Source organism: Manis pentadactyla, chromosome 2 (assembly GCF_030020395.1).
Source record: "Manis pentadactyla isolate mManPen7 chromosome 2, mManPen7.hap1, whole genome shotgun sequence".
In the NCBI taxonomy this organism is placed as follows: Eukaryota; Metazoa; Chordata; class Mammalia; order Pholidota; family Manidae; genus Manis; species Manis pentadactyla.
The window spans coordinates 163,971,023-163,991,642 of NC_080020.1; the positions used below are offsets into that span (position 1 = coordinate 163,971,023).

Genomic DNA, 20,620 nt, shown 5'->3' on the forward strand with positions numbered 1-20,620 from the left:
TTTTGTGGAAATGGTAGGCTTTCTACTTTTCATATGGTTGATTTAGATCGACATGTTTCCCTAAAAAGACTATCCACTTAATCAAGGTTTTCAAATTTATTTGGATAAATATCTGCAATGTAATCTTGTTTGTGTTTTTTTTTTCCTGCTGCAATGGTTATTTCTTTATTTTTCATTGATTATATTGGTTGGGCCTTCTATACCTTTATTTACTTTTTCCCACTTGATCTGTCTTATAATGATAATGGAATGCAAAAGTCTTCTATTCTGTTTCCATTAATGCTCCATTGCATCACTTGCATTATAAAAGTGTTTCCTGTGCTATAACCCCCTACCTGTAGGATCACAAGCCCTGCTTTTTGTTGTTTACATTTGCCTCTGTAACACTGAGCATCCCTTCATTTTTTATCCTTCCTGAACTGCTTTTTTTTTTAACTTGGTTTTATATTTCTCTCTTGAATATAGCATATTGTTTGTCTTGTGAACCAAATTTAAAATCTTTTTTCTTTTCATGGATGACTTGAATGCATTCATATTTCATTATATTATTAATATGTTTGGCCTCACCTTGATAATGATTTTTATGTGTTTTATGGTTATTTTCTGTGTTTGTTTCTCTATGTGATATCTTTCTAAAAATAAATGACAGTAGTCATACATTCCTTTATTAACCTTTTGTCATTTGATTTGTTGGTTTTTACTGATATCTAAATTCCCATTTATCCTTCTAAATCAATCAGTGTTCTTATATTCTTCCTTCTCTTTGTTTTTAAGGTTGCATTATTTTTACATTAGAACCTACAACATTTATATTTTAATCTCCCATCCTTGTCTCTACCTGTTTTAGTCTTAGAGAGATCTACAGTTAAATATATTAAATAGTCACCAACAGCTTTTTTATTGTGACTTTTTTGGGAGCAGTTTTAGGTTCAAGAAAAGTTGAAAAGAAAGTACAGATTTCCACATATGCTCCCAACACATGCACAGACTCCTCCATTATCAACACTCCCACCGGATGGGTAAGTTTGTTGCAACTAATGAATCTACAATGACACATAATCACCCGAAGTCCATAGTTCACCTATGGTTCATTCTTGATGTTGCATAATCTACAGGTTTGGACAAATGTATAATGACATGTATCCATCATTATGGAATCACAGAGTATTTTCATTGCCCTAAAAATCCTCTGTGTTCTGCCTATCCATACCTCCACCCATCTCTGGCAACCTCTGACCTTTTTACCATCTCCCTGGTTTTGCCTTTTTCAGAACATCACACAGTTGGAATCATACACACAGTATTCCTATTACACATATGTTACATCACTTTAAGTTGTCACACACTGCTTGGATATTCTGTTCTTTTTTTTTTTTTTAATAATCTAATCTTTGTTCTCCTTGGTTTTTGATTTTCAAGGATTCTATTGATCTATTTTCTAGCTCAGAGATTCTTTCCTCAGCTGTATCCAGTCTCCTAATAGGCCCATCAAAGACATTTCTCATTTCCATTACAGTGTTTTTTAAAAAAATCTCCAGCATTTCTTTTAGGTTGTTTCTTAGGATTTCCATCTCTCTGCTTACATTGCCCATCTGTTCTTACATACAGTTTATGTTATCCATTAGAGCCTTTAACATATTAATCATAGTTGTTCTAAATTCCAGGTCTTATATTTCCAATATCCCTGCCATGTCTGGTTCTGATGCTTGCTCTGTCTTCAAATTGTGTTTTTTCCCTTTGTGGTATGCCTTGTAATTTTTTTTTTGTGATAGCTTGACATGAGGTAGGGGGTAAAAGAAACTGCTCTAAACAGGTCTTTAGTAAGTGGATAGGGAGGTGTGCTGGGAGAGGAAAAGTTCTATAGTCCTGTCATTAGGTCTCAGTTTTTTAGTGAGCCTATGCCTCTGGACTGTGAACTTCAAAAATGTTTCTCATTTATTTTTCTCTCCCCTGAGTGGGACAGGATAGCTAGAGTGGGCTGGAGTTGTTTATTTCCCTTCACCCAATTCAATTATGTTCTGATAATACCCCAGCACGTTAGGTTTTGGGTGACTACCTCTGAGGGCACGCCTTGTTAATAACACAGTGTTGTGGCATATTTCAAATGGTTCCTTGTCCCCTCCCTTTGCTGGAAGCATGAGAGGATTTTTTCCCAATATCTTCTTTTGGAACCTGGTTGAACTCCTGGACGTAAATCTCATAATATTGTGGGGCTCCCACCATGACTGGGTTCCCCTGGAGTTTTTCACTCTCAGAGTTGTCCACACTAAGCCTCCAGCAATTCATTGGTTACAGTTTAGGTTTTCCTGCCCTGGCACTGATTCCCATGGTGGTTTCTGCTCACAACTGTGCTCTCAGAAGTCATAACTCCCTCCCTGTATTCACTTGTCTCTTCAGTCTTGGAGGCTTCAGTTTGCTCTGTGTGCTCACCTCTCTTCTGTACCCAAGAAGATTTGTTGATTTTTCAGTTTGTTCAACTTTTTACTTGTTGATAGGATGCAGTGGTGACTTCCAAGCTCCTTCCATGTGGAACCAGAAATAGGAAGATCAGTTTTTTTTGCCAAAGTTATCTCTTGGTTGGATGAAACTCATCTTCATTCCACAAATATTCTTGATTAGTACTCAACTCCTTAGGTCCTTGCATTTTTAAAACTATTTTTTCCATAGCCTTGATACTTGAAGGACTAGCTTGGTTCAATAAAAATTCTTGATTCACACTTCCTTTGAATTTCATTAAGAAATGATGTTCCATTACTGCTTTGCTTTATCTGTTATTTTTGAGAAGTCTGATGTCAGTGTAATTTTCTTATTTCTGTAAGTTATTTGATCATTTTGCTTTGCAACCTGGAGGAATTTTTCTTTAGCTTTAAAAGCTGATAGTTTTAAGAGGATACATGTCAGAGGTGATTGTTCTGGGTCAACCTTCCAAGGTACTCTGTAGGCCCTTTCATAGATTCAGGTTTTCTTTTCTTGGGACTATAGTTATAAATGTTTATTCTACCTTTTGTTTTGTTTTTCTCCTTTCTGAGACTCCAGTTACTTGTATGCTATTTTTTCTTTGCCTGTCTATTTCAGTCACTTTCTCTCTGACCCTTTTTACTTATATCTCCAGCTTACTTTTATTCTCTTGGTTGTTTTACTGTTTTTCTTCTATACCCACTAGTTTTTCATATCATTCTTACTATCACTCTTCTGTACTAATTATTAAATTTTCATTTGCATTTTTCTCCCTTGGATACCACATAGTTTAGCCTGCATTTCTAATATGATTTGTTTTGTTTACCCCCATTTCTATTTTTGTTTTTGAATTTTTGATTCAGTGTGGTTTTACACATCTTCAAGTGCATGTTTGAGGATATTTACTAAAGTTCAGTGTAGCTTTTGTCTCATGGTTTTTGGGGGAGAGAAGAGAAGGAATATTCATCTGTTGTTTCAATCTGCACTTTCTGTTTTCTTCTTACAGTAGCTTTGCATGTATTTAATATATTTCAGTTTCTTCAGCTCATGGATTTGGAGTGATACACAAGATTTATAATTCAAGGGCATCCTGTTCTGTGTAGCAATGTGCAGATTATTTTATGTTCTGGTGGGGGGGGAAGAGTTGAGTGTACTCTGATTTTTTTTGTTCTTTTTTGTCTTGAAAAACCTATCAAATTTTCACTGATTGCTTAATTTCTCCTGTAGCAACCAGTGTTCAAATAATGCCTCTTCTTCCCTTTTAACCTTATTTTCTACCCCAGAAGTGATTCCATCTCAGATAGTTTGCACTGTTAAGTCCCTTTCCTCAGTGCTATACCAGGATTTCTAAAAAATTTACTTTATCATTTATAAAGAATTAATTTAAAGATAAGAAAGGAAGAGAATTTATTATTTAATTTCTTAAAGATTGAGACTATTATAAAACACTTTTAGTAAAAGTAAATTAAAAAAGTAAAAGTATACCTTTATTTGAAGGATAATTGTGTGAAAATTCTTATCATCATCAAATACTGCTGATAAACTTGGACCAGATCCACAAGTTTTTTCTTCAAGTTTGTTATTAATATAAGGGCTGGTGAAAGCATCAAAATATGTATCAGACACGAGATTAGGAACTGATAACACAGTGTTTTGAAAATGATTGATTGCCCCTGAAATTCCATCCTGTTAGAGAGAAAACAAAAACGTAAGTGTATACACACATATGGTTATATTTATGAATGTTTTTGAATTTTCTAAAATGCTAAAATAAATAAGAATAATTTATTCAATCATGCCAGATTCTTTGTTGATTCTGACTACATGAAGAATCAGAAGACACAGTTTAAAATACCTTTGTGGGGAGTAGGGTCTTTAGGAAATAGGGAGGGTGTTGAGGCTTTCAAGGCCCGTCACTTGGAGCTAAAGGAGAGCAGGTTGCTGAAGAGAGCCTTCTGTGCCATCTGCTGCACAGGGGCATCTGCCTTCCATGTGGGGGACATGAGACTTCTGACCAAGAAGGGACATGAAAGCCCAGTGCCTCTCGGTGTGGGAGCTCTTGAGCAAAGCTTCAGCCACAGCGACCTCAACAGTGTGCCTGTCCTTGTAAAAATCCTAAAATAGACTATCTGATAAATCACAGAATCATGGACTGCTGAAATTGGAGGCAATATTAAAACTCACCTGCCTTCTCATCTTGTAGATGCATAAACTGACCCCTAGAGACATAAGTGGTTTTCCCCAATGTCAAATAGCTCACTAATTATAAAACCCAGACTAAAACATAGAGATCCTGATTACTAATGTTTTTGTGCCAGGAGTATACCAGCTGCTTATTAAATCTAGACTCTGATTAGTTCACTAGTCTATGCATGTACACAAATGTGGAAGCTGAATTCTAAGATGGCCCCAAAGATTCCCTCCCTCTATTGTGCACACTGTGTATAATCCCCTCCTCTTGAGCATGGGGGAGACCTGTGAATAAGAGGGGATACCACTCTCATGATTAGGTTATATTATATGGAAAGTTGAAGGGATTTTGCAGATATAATTAAGGTCCCAAATCAGTTGACTTTGAGTTAATAAAAAAGATGATTATCCTGTGTTAGGCTTGACTGATTCAAGTGAATGTCTTTAAAAGAGGGATTGGGCCCTTCCTGAAGGAGATTGTCCAGCTGGTCTTGAAGAAGCAAACGTAAACTGCTTATACAGTTGGCTACATGGCAAGGACCTAGAGGTGGTTTCTAGGACCTAAGGGTGGTCACCACCTGATATCCCTCAAAAAACGGGACTTCAGATTGTAGTTTCATAAACATTAATTTTTCTAACAGCTTGTGTGAACATGGAAGTGGATTGTTTTCCAGTCAAGCCTCTGAGAAAACCTCATCCAGTCAATACCTGAATGGCAGCCTGCAGAGGCCCTGAAGCAGAGGGGTAGTTAAGCAGTGCCCACACCTCTGACCCACAGAAACTGTGAGATAATAAATGGTTGTTTTAAGCTGCCAAATCTGTGGTAATTTGTTATGTGGCAATAGATAACTAAAAAAGCAAAATTTCCTCAGATGTAGCATACTTTAAAAGATTTCAGAAATGGTTCTTACACTAGAGTGACTTCTTGGGGTCTTATTAGAGAGGTCTATAGTCTACTCTAAATTTTGAAGAGAATATGTTCTCTTGTTGGTTATCCTACAAAGCCCCTAATCTGTCCCACATTAAAGAAAATGTGCTAAACTTTTTGATGGTTTTTATGACACTGTAATGCCATGCACAGAACAATGTTTTCTCTTTGTCTCAAGATCACTTTGGAGGAGTGACAACAGCAATCCTGCCAGTCATTTGACAGTAATACAGTTCTTCATTTTCCAAAAAGGTGGTTATATATGATGTGACATAAAGAAACACACACCAGAAAGTCTTCCAAAGAAGGCTCAAAAAGCAGTGACTGGACTGTCAAAATCAGTTCTGTGAGAAACATGGGGATGAGAGAGTCATCTTCTTCCTGCTTTTCCATCACAGGGACCCCCTGAAATAGCACATTTGCTGTGTTATAAAGATAATAGCACCAAGGTGTAAAATAAAAAAATAAACTTAAACTTATACAATTAGCTGATTTTATAATGTTGGCATGTCTTTCAAAGAATATTACCATAGAAATTAAAAAATAAAGGCAAATATTGAAAAACTATATAGCAGTGTAAAGCTTCTCTCCTTATAAAAGCACTAACAACAGTATGTAAAGGGAAAGAACAAAGTGTAAAAATAGACCCATGATATATATATAGCAGACAGACGGTTGATATTTAAACAGAAATACATAAAATGCACTCAATTGAAAAATATACTAATAACATAATAATTGATATATAAATAGATATACACTAAAACAAAAATATAGTTAAATAAAAAATGGGAAAAGGGCATAATCTGACATTTCTTAAACAGAATGCACAACTGATCAATCAACCTTCTCCTCCTTCTCTTCCTCAAGAGAGTTTATTCAGTAGCTACATTTACCAAATATTTACTGCATATCAGGCAGTGCTAAGCATTCAGTAATTTTAACACCAACCATGAAGAAGGTGTCATTATTACTCCCATGAGAAAACAGGATCTGCAGAAGGCAAGGCATTTCATCCCAGACACACTGGTTAGTAAGTGGCAGACCAGAACTCAAACCCAGGTCTTTCTGAACACCAGACCTATGCTCTTATCCCTGCACTGGGGTGGCAATTAAAGGAATATGATATTTAAAAGCGGTGATATATTGCTTTACATCCACCAGACTGGCCAAGATTAAAGTGATTGATAGTATCTAAGTGTGTATGTGGGTCATCTAGCTCATTCTCAAACATTGCTAGGAAGGTTCTAAATTAAAATAAAACTTTCTGGTAAGTTATGTATCAGTATCAAAAGCCTTAACAAATGAGCATATTTCTGACCCAACAATTCCACATCTAGGGATTTCTTCTAAGGGGAAAAAAAGTCAGAGATGTGTGAAAAATGTGTAGCCAGGGATGTTCTTTGCGCATTATTTGGAGTAGTGAGAAAGTGATCAATAATACAAACAAAATTCCTTACAAGATGTATAGTAAGTACATTTCTATGTGAGAATATTATATGGTAAGATGTATATTAATTCATGAGATTTTTTTCACAATACATTGTTAAATAGAAAAAGAATATGACAAAGCAGTAAGTGAAGTATGACACCTTTTCCCCTTGGAAATACTTAATTTTGGATAGCAGAGGATGCTTTTCTTTGTATATTTCTGTGTCCTTCCAGTTTTCTGCATTTAGCCTATATGACTTTAATCATTAGAAAAACAAGTGTGACAGTTTTAGGAAAAAAAAAAAGAAATTGAGAAAAGGAGAAGAGTCAAAGTAATGAAACACAGTATGCAACCAAAATTCAGCTTTTGGAGAAAAGAAGACTATGGTGAAGAGCATCAGTTCTTGAAACTGCATAGTTGGGTTTTCTGGGGAGGAAGTTAAGATGTGAAGGAAGGAAGCTTGTGAAACAAGGTAAGAATGTTTTGCTATGTTTTTAGTATGTGGCACGAAACTGTTATCCAGGATGGGGCAAGGGAAAAGCTTATTAGGAAATGAGGCTATGAGATAATATCTTAGCTATGCTGTAATTCAGTCAAATTAGTACCACTTCCTCTCAGACATCTCAAATTACTCTGTCTCTAAGATCAACATCCTCCCAAGAGGTCATCCACTCAAAGCACAAAGGTTTGCTTCTTACCTCTAAACCGTTGCTTACCTCTTTCATTTATACCATCTTCTCTGCCAGTTCATGCCCATGATGACCCCTCAACTATAAGCTTCTTGGGGACAGGATCCTGTCTATGCTTTTCATCACTATATACCAACATGTCTAGGATCCTGTCTATGCTTTTCATCACTATATACCAACTCTCAGTATAGACTAGTACATAGTGGTACTTAAGAAATATTTGTCAAATGCACATATGAATACACTTCAGCAAATTCCTGTAAGAAAGATAGCGGCATTAGGCTCAAGGGATGCTTTCTCTATTATCAGATATTTGATATATTGATTTTCATTCTGCCATTTCATACACATATGGTGAGCTCTCTAATTACACTGTGAAATGCACTAAACATTCCTCCTATTTTCCAGTACAGAGAAATTCATAGTGCATAGTAAGCACTCCTCAATGAATACTGACCAATACATTTTCTTAACTTAGTCTGAATATACCTTTTTATCAGTGACTTCAGGCTTCTCTTCAGTAATCCATTTCTGAATGACGTCTGCTGAAGGTGTTCGTTTTAGCTTGCCGGCGAGATGATTCAAAAGAGAGTTAACAGAATTTACTGTTAGGATGTGCATTGTATTCTCAATCAGATAGTCATTTACTCGGATAAAGCTTGAAAAGAAAAAATATATAACTTCAGTTTTTTAATACCCATTACATATTTTTTAAAGTGACTCTAGAGCAAGTGTTTAAATTTTAAAATAGCCCAAATACTCTTTGAATTTCTATTTATATTATAAAATCAGAGATGTATTAACCAGAATAGTTGTTTTTGGACATTCTTCATTTTAAAACACAAACATATTCAAATATATAGCATCCATTTAGCTAAGTATTCTAACTCTCCAATAGGATATTTAATGAGCACTACAGTTGGTAGGAAAAAAAGCACCTAGCCAAAAGGGCCTTGAGATTTTTAGAAAAAGCTTTAAAGACAAAATCAGAAAATACACAACATTTATAACTTACATTCTAGTGGTAAAAGTATGAAATCTTAAATGTGGAACAAATGTTTGGCAGCACTTGCTAACCCAAGGTGCAAATTTCTTCTGTACTTGAATGCTTAGAATGTAGACCAAGCCAGCAAGACTTTTAAAATAACTTTTTATCCTGCTTAAGTGGAGCCCAGGGGACCCCTAGTATACCTATACTATGATGGTGGCCTCAGAGACTGCTTCACTGACTTCTGCTGTGACACAGACAGTATTATCATATTATCTCATGCATAAATTGGTGCACAGCTAGGATTTTTCAGACAGCGGTGAAAGTCGGGCTAAGTGAGCCCTGACAGTAGTCAGTGTTTTAGAGTGCCACATACAGCTTTTCAGATAATGTTTGGTGATTTTGTTTGCAAGAGTTATTTGCAGTGATGAGGTTTAAGAATGATTCAAAGTCCAAACTCTGGGACAATGTCAAGTTCCAGCTGGGTAAGCAGTTGGTGGAGCTAATGCTAGTGAGGGAGAGATTCCTGGTGAGGCCTTGGAAAGAAGATTTTCTTCTCTGGTCTCCCAGTTATAGAATCTGCTTTAGGGGGGGATGGGACTTTCTGTGGCAAGCAGATGCCTATAATTCTTCAGTGAACAGACAGATGTAGCAGGTCCCCCAGGTCCACTTGAGGATCCAATGAGGTCTCTGTGCACCTGACTTCTTTCTACAGCCTGCTCCATGCTCTAAGCTGGGCCAAAGGGAAACAAAGCCTCAGAGATCAAAGAGGTGCTCTTGGCCTTGGACGTGTACTTCACTCGGTACCAGCTTGCCATTCCCAGTGGCTACTTTGCCAGATGGCAGTTGGAGGGGTCAGCTTCTGGGGTATGCATTCAGGTTACCATTTACCCCAAATCCCTCCATCCTATGATGGAAGTTTTAATTTTTTTATGAAACTTGAGAAGGATGGATGCTCTAATTTTTCTTGAAAGAAAGAAAAATCATTTACCATGTCAGCCTCATGCATTGATGCCGTTTGCTGGCCTGCTCTGTGTATGTCATTTTCTCACCATCTGTGTAAGTAGGCAATTCATTGTCTAGCATTCTACAATAACCTAAGAACAACAGAAGACACAACAATAATAATTCTTGTGTAAAAATTCCATTTCTTTTGATATGGATTAAGTTATAGGTAAAATTAAAAACAATAAAATGCTTTGGTTCATGAGATATGTCAAACTAGAGAGCACAGCCCAGTTATCCAAAAGAATTTCACTTCAAAGGACTTCAGCTCAGCAAGAGACTGTAGACAGTTTACTAACATTCCCTTTAACAGGATTTGATCTGTGTACCATGCCACCTCTTTCCCAGGAAAACCTTTACCCTCCTTTTCTGCCTGTGTTTTAATTATTCTTTATCTAGAGTCCATGCCAGCTGGGCCAATCCTGACCTCCATCCAGCCCTTTCATTTTAACAAACACATATCTTTACTAGGAGGTTGGGACACACCTTTAAAATCCACTATGACACACTTGGGGAACAAAGGTTCTGTAACCAGTATAGAAATACTATCCATAAGCTGGGACAATGCAAGGAAAATACAGTACTTACTGTGTCTCCCTTTCTACAATATACACTGAATTTATAACCCATCAAGCAAAACTTTGGAAGAACTTATAATTAGGATCATTATTTAAACTTAAAAGTTGAATTAAAAAGAGTTAATATTTTAGAAAGCCATGACTTCTGATCTATTGGAGTTCTTTCCCCTTCGTACTCTCAAGAGGTTCATATGCACAGTCATCAGGAATAAATCCTGCAGCACGCAGAGCAATTCGACAAGCCTTCCTGACCACATCTTTTGCCTCATTTCGAAATTCTTCAAGGCGCTCAGTCACCTAGACATTGATGAACATGTATAATTAGTGGAATCAAAGTATCAATAACTGAAAAAAAAAACTTGAAACTTACAGACAAAATTTCTTACCTTTTGTAGCCATATGACTTGGGCAACCTTAAATTCTTGCAGGGTGTAGGTGTGACCTTTTTCAATGTGACAAAGTCCCATAAAACTCAAGTGATAACACAATTCACTTATTTTAAGAAGAGCCAGTTGCAAATGCTGAGTGAAAATAGAAATTTATCATTACTTAGTAAAAAGTCCTGTTTTTTATAAGTATAAAAATACTTGGAAAGCAAAAGTGGTTGTTAAGGAAAATAGCTCTATATGTTAGCTGTAGCTACATCTACAAAGTACACACATTAAACAGGAGTACTCCTAAAATTTTTTTCTAAAAATATTGCTTGAATTACTAGCTTTAATTTGTCTGAATTCATTCCTTTTCATTTTGAATACATTTCTTTTAGCTATGAAATTGAGGGCAAGTACAGAGGACTGGCTGTATTTAAGAGAAGATATCATCAAGGGCAAAGTGCTACTGGTATGAATGGTGGACAGAGAGAATAACTCTCAGTACATTAGAGAACAAGCCTTAAGGATCGATAGAAGTAACTTCAGTGACAAATGCAGAACTATTTTTTATACCTCATAACAAACTTATGAAATACATAGTGTCCAAGACAAGGTAAAAGATGAAAAGTGCTAAGAAGGTAGTAAAATACGTTCAAATGACTGATGGATCCTCAGTGAAATTAGAAGTCTGGGGTTGAGTTTGATATCAAGAAAGATTAGAATATTTTCCATGACTCAGAATGCCTGATGGAATGAATGATCTGTGATGGTACATCTTATATATTTGTTTTGCTCTAGTATCTATGTTAGTCATAATTTAATGTTCCTTTATTGTATGACTACAGTCTTGATAATGGTCATTCAGATTACTATATGCAAAGTGAAGAAAATGACCAGTATAAAGCAAACTTGAGGCTTCTGATTTAAGAGGTGATTCTGATCTGGTGACTTATTGTCATAGAAATAGCTGAGGACCCAGTGGGCATGACAGTAATGGTGACTCCAGTTCATTGCCAGGGGCCAAGTAGAAGACTTCGAATGCAAATTGAAATTCAGTGGGTGGGTAGAGATTTTAAATATGGCCCACATCCTTTAATAGTTCTTTTCCATGATTACTCCTTTAAAGTAAATATCTTTTACCCACAATATCCTTCAAAGTAAATATTAAAATTCTCCCTACTGTCTGACTCCATGATAGAGGAAAACACAGGATACATTGGGAGGTAGTGGCCCATGAAAACAAGCCCTCAGATTATTTTGGGCCATAAAGTTCAGAGTGTCTTAGAGATAAGAGGAGATAATAGGTGTTGCCAACCTATTCTGCTCAAAAGGATACACAACTTTCCTATGGGAAGTCAAGAATCCAAACTTCTGAGGCTGCTTCTAATTAAAGGGGACCTGTGTGACTCTCTTCTTATGCTTCTGTAATTTGCAATCCTAGTTAAAATGTAGAAACCACTAGACTGACAGACTCCTACACAACAAGACAGGATGAAAATTATGATTCCATTAAGAAGATGAAATGTTCTAGTTCAGGGACAATCTATACCTATACCTGTGATAGAGTCACACTTTGTTTTTCTGTACTTCTTTTATAATTTGATTAATCAATACGTACACGATTAACAATGAACAAATTTTTCTGTAAAGATTTCCGACATCCAGTGATTTTCTTGAAGCGGACATTCTTCTTCCACACGTTAAAAGCCTTCCATTTCCGGAAAAGTGCAAATATGGGAATCTTGGTGAGTTCTCTGTGATACAGGTATTCCTGTTCCCATCTTTCAATTTCGATAAATTCAATGTCATTATTATAAATGTGTGTTACTGCATTTTTGCTAATAGTATAGTAGTCCTTTTTATTGATGTTCTCATAGCTTACAACTCTATGAGCAAATATAAATTGGGTCAAGTGAATAAAATATTCAATATAAAGTTAAGCAATATAAAATTAAGCAATTGCATAAAACTTCTGTGTCTTAAAGAAATAAAACATTTCTGGAAAACAAACATTATTTAAAAATTTTAAAAATCCTAACAAGCTTATTTTGGATTGAATAAATTACTCAAGAAAAGGAGGGGGACCTGCTTTCTAACAATAGACTTATTATAGCTCTTAGAGATTTTGCAACTTTGGCAATATGCTTGATAATTTCACTTACATAATTTCTAAAAAAAACAAATAAATTACAGATTTTTAAAACAGTATAGTCCTATATGAAAACTGCCTGGAAATAAGTTTTTATTTATTATTAACTCTTTAGAAACCATTTAATAATAATAGTGTAGAAAAGTTTTATACTACCCTGTATTGACAGAATTATGTCAAAGATCAAAGCAAGAAAATTAGAATTAGATAAGATTAGAATCAAAACCCAGATTAAGGTAAAAAAACTGTCCAATTTATCACATAACAAAATAATTACTATTGAGAAATTGCTTATTTCAAGATATCCTTCTTTGAACTGTCATCCAGGGCTTTCTTCAGCTTTATGTGTAACAGGAAATAAACCAAGTAAAGAAGAAAAGCAAGAACGGGATCAAAAAATAGAAGTAGGGATAGGAGAAGGAAACAAAGAATGAGAGAACAGAAAAGGCATTTTTAGGACATTCTTGAGGTGACTCCCTCTAAAATGTAAAATTTTGACTTGTTTCTGAAACTATAATCAACTTCAGATGTTTAATCAACACCAGTTATCAAACCAACCTAAAAACAAGAACAAACAGTTCACCATGGCCCTGGTGCATGTCTGCAAAACTTGCTCTGTGTAGGCCTACAAAAGACCCTTCTAGAAGGTGGCAGGTGTGGTCCATGATGTTGAATTTTAACTTATTGATGCTCAGTGCCACTTAGAAATCCTTTTCATTTATATTTTCCAATCTATACAAGATCCTTATTCTCAAGCTCCTAAACCTTTTTCTCCTCTATGCATCTCTACACTGCATGCTTCCCATCTATTTCTCTTTCAAATTTCCAAAGACAGTCTTATTCCTCACTTACTATAATGAAATTATTCTCTCAATGGGGGACAGAGGTTCCCAGGTTAATTAACACTAATTTAATCTTCTCAGATTTACATGATTATAGAACAATTTTAAAAATACCTATTTATATCCTATTAATGTCACTTATATCTAATGTTCCTGGAAATACATAACGGAAAACACTGAGGTTGAGGACATTGTGTACTCTTCCTTGGCTTTCTATGGACCTGAAAGATCCTCAGGTTTTAGGGAGGGATCTGCTATACATTCTGAGTTATCCACTAAATTCTAGTAGCTTTAAAATTGACATTGCACTGAAGATTAGTCATAAAATTGAAAGATGGGAGTATCAGACATTATTCGGAATTTCCTATCTGCAAATCACAAAACAGTATCATATAGCAAAGGCCCTCATATATCCATCCTCAATTTCCTCACCTTTCAATGATAAAGAATGCTATTCTAATGGGGCTCTTTTGAACATGAAATAAGATCAGCATACGGAAAGCATTCAGCACGATGCCTAACACAGAGTGTGTGACCCAAATGGCAGCAGTAGTTGTCATTATGAGGATAAGCACATTAGGCATAGTGCTTGAGAGGCTGGGTTCTAAAGTCCAACAGCTTGGGTTTGAATCCCAGCCGCACAAGTCACCTAGCTGTATCAACAAGTTGGTCGAGTTACTCAACTCTGCCTCAATTTCACCATCTGTAAAATGGATATATCAGTACTACTGACCTCAAAGAGTTGCTGTGTATTGAGTTAGTACATACGAAGAATTTATAACAATGTTTGGTATATGCTAAGAGTTGGTGTTTGTACTATCTTGTTGCAGCACTCACCCTTTATATTATAAAAACTTGGTACCCCTCTATGGCCACAGAGAAGCACCCACAGCTCCTTGGCAATGTGATCAAGTTTATATTTCATTGACCAGAACAAAAAATAGCAAATTATGGACATATATAATGAAAACAACAGTGAGATGAGAGCTTCCATAGATATGGAAAAAAAAAAAATCCCTCATCTACTAGGGAGGATATTGTCAAAACACCAACAGGGTGTTGATGAACATGAAAAAAAAATACAGTTGACCCTTGAACAACATGGGTTTGAACTGAGTGGGTCTATTTATACACTGATTTTTTCATAAATACTGTACAGTACTATAAATGTATTTCCTCTTCCTTATGATTTCCTTAATAACATTTTCTTTTCTCTAGTTTACTTTATTGTAAGAATATAATATATAACACATGTAGTATACAAAATATCTGTCAATCGCTTATGTTACCAGTAAGGCTTTTGGTCAACAGCAAGCGATGAGTAATTAAGTTTTGGGGGGATCAAAATTTATATGTGGAGTTTTGATTGTGTGGGGAGTCAGTGCCCCAACCTCCATGTTTGTTCAAGGATCAAGTGTACTTAAATATTGCCCCAGTGGGTCTTAGATTCAACTAAAGGCTGAGATTCATAGGACTTTCATAGACTATATTCAATGCCCCTCTTCTTAGAAGGACATAGGACTGAACTACTCTTGCCATCAAGGCAGCATTAGATTTTCCTTTTCCATGTGACTCCTAACAGCAATCTAACAGCCATGCAGGAGTTATCCTCTCTCCAGGTGGCAACTCAGATGTAAGGAGATTAACACTGGATGGGTGTAGGAAACACTCTGGCTTAAAAACCTTACCCACAGAAGCCAGTTTCTCTTACAATAATTCTATAAGCATAGATTTCAGGGTTCCTACAAGAGACAGGCCCAGAAAAAGAATCGCAACACTATAGGCCATACAAAGCTAAGGATCCCAGTTAGGTATTTAGGGTTCATTCTTAGTTCCTGCAATGCAGATATAATTTACACATTAGGGGTCATTTTTATCATAAGCAATGTTGCCTAGAAACAACTGACATTCTACTCTTACTAGGTTACCATGGGAACAGAGCTTCAGAGTTAACCAAAGTTCAGATTCTTAAACATAGAAAATTGTTCTACAATCCTCTAGAGAAATGCTTCCCAAACTGCATGTTTTGACACACCCACACAATGATAACATTTTATAAGGCACAGTGGTGAAGACATTAATTGTAATTTCTTTATATTATATAAGAAAAGTAACGTACAAGGTATTTGGGAAAATAGTCAATAATCAATTTGATAAAACTTCCAAAGAAAGCCCAGCTCATAAGCAACCACTGCTGTGACTGTAATTTTTTAAAGTAGCTGCCTACATTTCTAATCAAGACATGATGAATGGTCTGTTAAAATCTGTGATATCGCCACTGCTGAGAAATTTTGTTTATAGAAGTAGGAGACAGTAAATAGCAGATGATTTATAACTTTGTCTCTTATGGATGAAAACTCCTTTTCCATTAATCAGAATTTGTTCTTATTAATCAGTACTTGTTCTCTTGAAATTATGCACCAAGGTACCACTATTCTTTAATTCTAACAGCTTTTCCTTTTCTTCCTTTGATAAATGCAGTGTTGAAATTTCTTGTGAAATGCAAATCAGTTTAAAATCCAATCAAATATTTCCATACCAAGTATTTCAGAAATAGGGAAGCTGTCTCTCAACCACAGATGGTATTCTGTTTGACTTAATTTTTCCTTAAGTGTAAATCCATAACAATCACTAAAAATCACTAGAGAACCATTTTAAATGTAACTTTTCTAAAGTTGAATTTTTGCTTTAAATTCGTATTCTTTGCAGTATGTGTTAATACATTTTCAGGCAGCTCTTGTGATTTTTTATTAAGTTTATTCAGGTGAGCAAATGTCAAGTAAGCAACCAGCTGTGAAACCAAGAACTATCTTCACTAAGTCTGCAAAGTTGAATCATTTGCCAAATATTTTCTATTTCTTGACAAAATTCTTCCCTTGGACCACCAATGCATGTAACTCAGAAACAACAAACAGCAGTTCTTGTAGAAAGCTAAAAACAGAAGATTATTTGGTAACTTGGATTTTATTATAATGGCAATATTGATAATATTACTTAATTTGGATTTCATAACTGCAGGGAAACATTTATACACAGGAGTTCCTTTGTGAATAAAATAATGTATTGAATGTCAGGACTGTCAGAACCACAGGAACCAAGAATATACAAGGGGGAAAGGACAGTCTCTTCAACAAATGCTGGGAAAATTGGACAGCCACGTGCAAAAGAATGAAACTGGACCAGTCTCTACTACCCTACACAAAAACCAACTAAAAAAGGATTAAAGACTTGTAAGATCTGAAACCATAAAACTCCTAGAAGAAAACATAGGCAGTAGCTCCCTAAGACTGGTATTGGAGATGATTTTTTGGTTGATTTGATTTATTGGTTGTTTTGGTGATCTGACACCAAAAGCAAAGGCGACAAAAGTGGGACTACATCAAACTAAAAAGCTTCTGCGCAACAAAGGAAACCATCAATAAAATGAAAAGGCAACCCACCAAATGAGGGAAAATATTTGGCAACCATATATCTAAAAGGTTGATATCTTAAATATGTAAAGAATTCATTCAACTCAATAAAACAAACAATCCAATTAAAAAATGAGCAGAGGATCTATATAGACATTTTACTAAAGTGAACAAACAGATATGGCCAACAGGCACATGGAAAGATGTTCAACATCACTAATCATCTGGGAAATGCAGATCAAAATCACAATGAACTATCTATCACTTCACACCTGTCAGAATGATTATTATCAAAAAGACAAGAAACAACAAGTGTTGGTGAGGATGTGGAGAAATGGGATCTTTCATACACTGTTGATGGAAATCTAAATTGGTGCAGCCACTATAGAAGATAATACGGAATTTCCTCAAATAATTAAAAATAAAACTACCATACAAACTAGCAATTCCATACTGAGTATCCATCTGAAGAAAATGTAAACACTAATTTGAATCTAAGAAACAAAACAAATAAATAAATCAAAACCCAGACTCATAGGTACAGAAAACAGATTGATTGTTGCTAGAGAGAAGGGATATGTACAAAATGGGTAAAGGGGGTGAAGAAGTACAAACTTCCAGCTATAAAATAAATAAGCCATGGGATATAATGTACAGCTTAGGGAATATAGTCAATAATATTAACTTGGTAAGGTGACAGATGGTAACTAGACTGTGGTGACCATTTTGCAATGTATACAAATGTCAAATCATTATGTTGTACACTTGAAACTAATATAATATTGTATGTCAATTATACCTCACTAAAAAATTCATTATGAAATTCAATTAAGACAGATTTTGTCCAGTTGATAACATCAAAAAACAAGAAGAAAGGAGGGAGGGATTGGAAATAGGAGAAATGTAACTGCTTATTTTTAGGAACACTTATATGATATAATATTAATGATATGAAAATAACAGCAATTATGTATACCAGCTGTGTTAATAAAACTTGGAAAGAGTAAGAGCAACCAAAATCAAAAGTCAAAACTAAACAAATGTACAGAAAACAAAGATAAACTGAATTTGTCTCAGAAATCTAAAGACAATGTCTAAACTAACAACCGAACTATCCGGGATGATTCAAAAGGAAGTTTACAGACATCATTCTTTTCTCATTATAGAGCTGTTCTCTGGCAAAGGTGGCTATGTAGCCTTACCCATGAGAATACGTTCTCAGTTCAGGAAGTTTAACAAGGTAGCTGCACACATATTAGGAAAATAAAATTTCACAAGTGGTAAATTTTTGAATGATCATATTTTTTTTAAAAAGTCTTACCACCATCAACAACTTGGGCACACCAGCAGTCATTTGCTCTACTGCAGTATACTTGCTGGGAAGTTTCACCTCATGGCTGGGATACTCAAACATTCGGTGTCTAGAACCACCTAGTGGCACTCAGCACTCATGCAGACCACCGTTAACTTCTAAGTAAATTTTGTCAAGGTCTTAGCACAAATTTCAAAATAATAAATAGGTCAGAGTATCTTAAAATTAATAACAATATTCTTTTTAGCCAGCTGAATGATGGGTAGTGTGGGCCGCAGATGAGGGTTCATACCCAGAGTTCCTTTTCCCAATTTTAATATTTTTAAAATTAAAAATCCCTGAATAACCATTTTACTTCTAGAAATTGCAGCATGTAATTGGATTGGAACTTCTGTCACATAATTCTGGGTCTCTGGACAATTTATGGACCCAGAATTTCTTGATCATGTCACTCAAGTCTGCTTGTAGCACTGAATCAGAGGTTAAGTTCACGAGCACATCTCACTCAAAAATTGATTGGTTGAATGTTCCAGTTTAGGGGATGGCAGTAAACAAATACTTAGCAATAACTTGGTTGTATTTAGATTGAAAAGTATGTATTTAAATTTTTGCATTTAAGTATGACTTTTAGATAGATATGCCCCCTAACACCTGATAAATTATTTTCATCCAATCTGTGGAGGAAATCATCAGATGTTGGAAAGAGACAAATCTGTCCTGTGTAAGAGTCATCTGCCATATACACTAGAGTTCAGCAACACTAAAATTCCAGTATTGTATTCTGACCTTAAAAACATCTTGACACTGAAGTATTAAGTCTATTCCAAATACTAACTATATCTGTAAGATATACCCCTTGAACAAGCATCCTAAAATCATAGAAATGGTCTTCACTAGTATTTTTAGTTTCACAAAATATTTTAAGTCTTACTCTTCATTTCAAAAACCTTCTATGAATATGGTTAACCTCAATCTGCATGTTTCATAATGGGACCAAAATCCTCTGTGCTATCTTACTGAATGACAGTGGCCCAGTTTGATGGAGTTCCCATGACTGCCTTTGTCTGTGCTGAGTGAAGGATGGGAGGCATGCTGCTGCATGTGAAGGTCTTCTTGGAGCAGCAGAGCCTTTCTTGCTCCTTACAGCCAAATGCTCAGATATACTGATTCCTGCACACTTTTCCAATCTAAGTCCCAGCTCACAACTAAATGGAAAAATTCTTCTATAGTATGAGTTACAGCTATAATTGGAAAAAAAGTTATCAAACACCTTTTCCTCATATATGTCTATATTGGCAAACACTGATTTGTGTGCTGCTTATCTGGGACTGGTTAAAGCAAAATAACCATTCAGCACATTTTATATGATGTCCATAGTATCAAGTGATAGGGGAATTTTGCCAATAACATAAATTTTTCTGTTTTCTCTCTGAGCATATCTTTCCACAGATGCCTCAGTGATAAATATAATATCTTTGTTTTTGTTTTTTTGCTATGATGAGTACAACCTTAAATGAATGATTTCTATAACTGAGATCTCAGTATACCTTTATGCATCAATTCTCTATCAGGAAGAAAGTATTATTTTGCATTTTTTTCATTTGTTCTGAAAAAATTCAATAGGCTCATCAGAAAGCAGATTGTTGAGTGAGGCTTGGAAATTATGGGAAATGTTTCTCTGGGTTTACTACTTTTAGTGGGTAGTGAAGACATTCTTTGAGCAGACTCTTGTCTTGTGGGAATCTCATAAATATTGCCAAGTTTCATCTTGATAGGCAGTAAAGCATAGGAGCATAGCTTCTGGAGCCAGACTGTCATTTACTTATTGTATAACCTGAGGCAAGTTACTTACTGTTTTGTGTCTCATCTGTAAAATAGAGATAATAATTGTATCTATCTTACAGGTAGTATTATGAGAATTAAATGATTTAATAATATCAAAACTTTGTGTAGAACATAGAAAACACCAATAGCTCATCTTTTATGACATGTAAAATGTCATGATTCACTTTGGTGTCCTCTCACAAAATGGGCATATAATCCAACTCTCCTGTCAACAGCCCTCTCCCTACCATATGGCTATCCCCAATCACAATTACTCTTGTTCAAACTCAGTCCTAACAAAACAGAATTATTTTGTCTTGACTAGCCCTGTTCTCTGTTGTCTACACTCTTCGTTATCTCTCTAGTTCCTGATACTTTACCTAATTTCCTCTCACATGCTCCAGACCTGCCAGAATCACCATTATGCCCCCTTGCTGGGCAAGAT

At 35.5% G+C, this 20,620-nt stretch overlaps 1 protein-coding gene across 1 annotated transcript in view; it reads right to left on the reverse strand.

The window, feature by feature from the left end:
- Positions 1 to 20,620, reverse strand: part of DNAH6 (dynein axonemal heavy chain 6) — a 265,012-nt gene that overhangs the window by 215,195 nt on the left and 29,197 nt on the right. The window contains exons 5-11 of the mRNA XM_036931141.2: positions 12,257 to 12,524; positions 10,654 to 10,788; positions 10,444 to 10,564; positions 9,676 to 9,781; positions 8,186 to 8,354; positions 5,864 to 5,980; positions 3,943 to 4,143 (exon numbers count right to left, since the gene is read on the reverse strand). Coding sequence (XP_036787036.2) covers positions 3,943 to 4,143; positions 5,864 to 5,980; positions 8,186 to 8,354; positions 9,676 to 9,781; positions 10,444 to 10,564; positions 10,654 to 10,788; positions 12,257 to 12,524 — 1,117 coding nt within the window. The remainder of the gene's footprint in view (positions 1 to 3,942; positions 4,144 to 5,863; positions 5,981 to 8,185; positions 8,355 to 9,675; positions 9,782 to 10,443; positions 10,565 to 10,653; positions 10,789 to 12,256; positions 12,525 to 20,620) is intronic.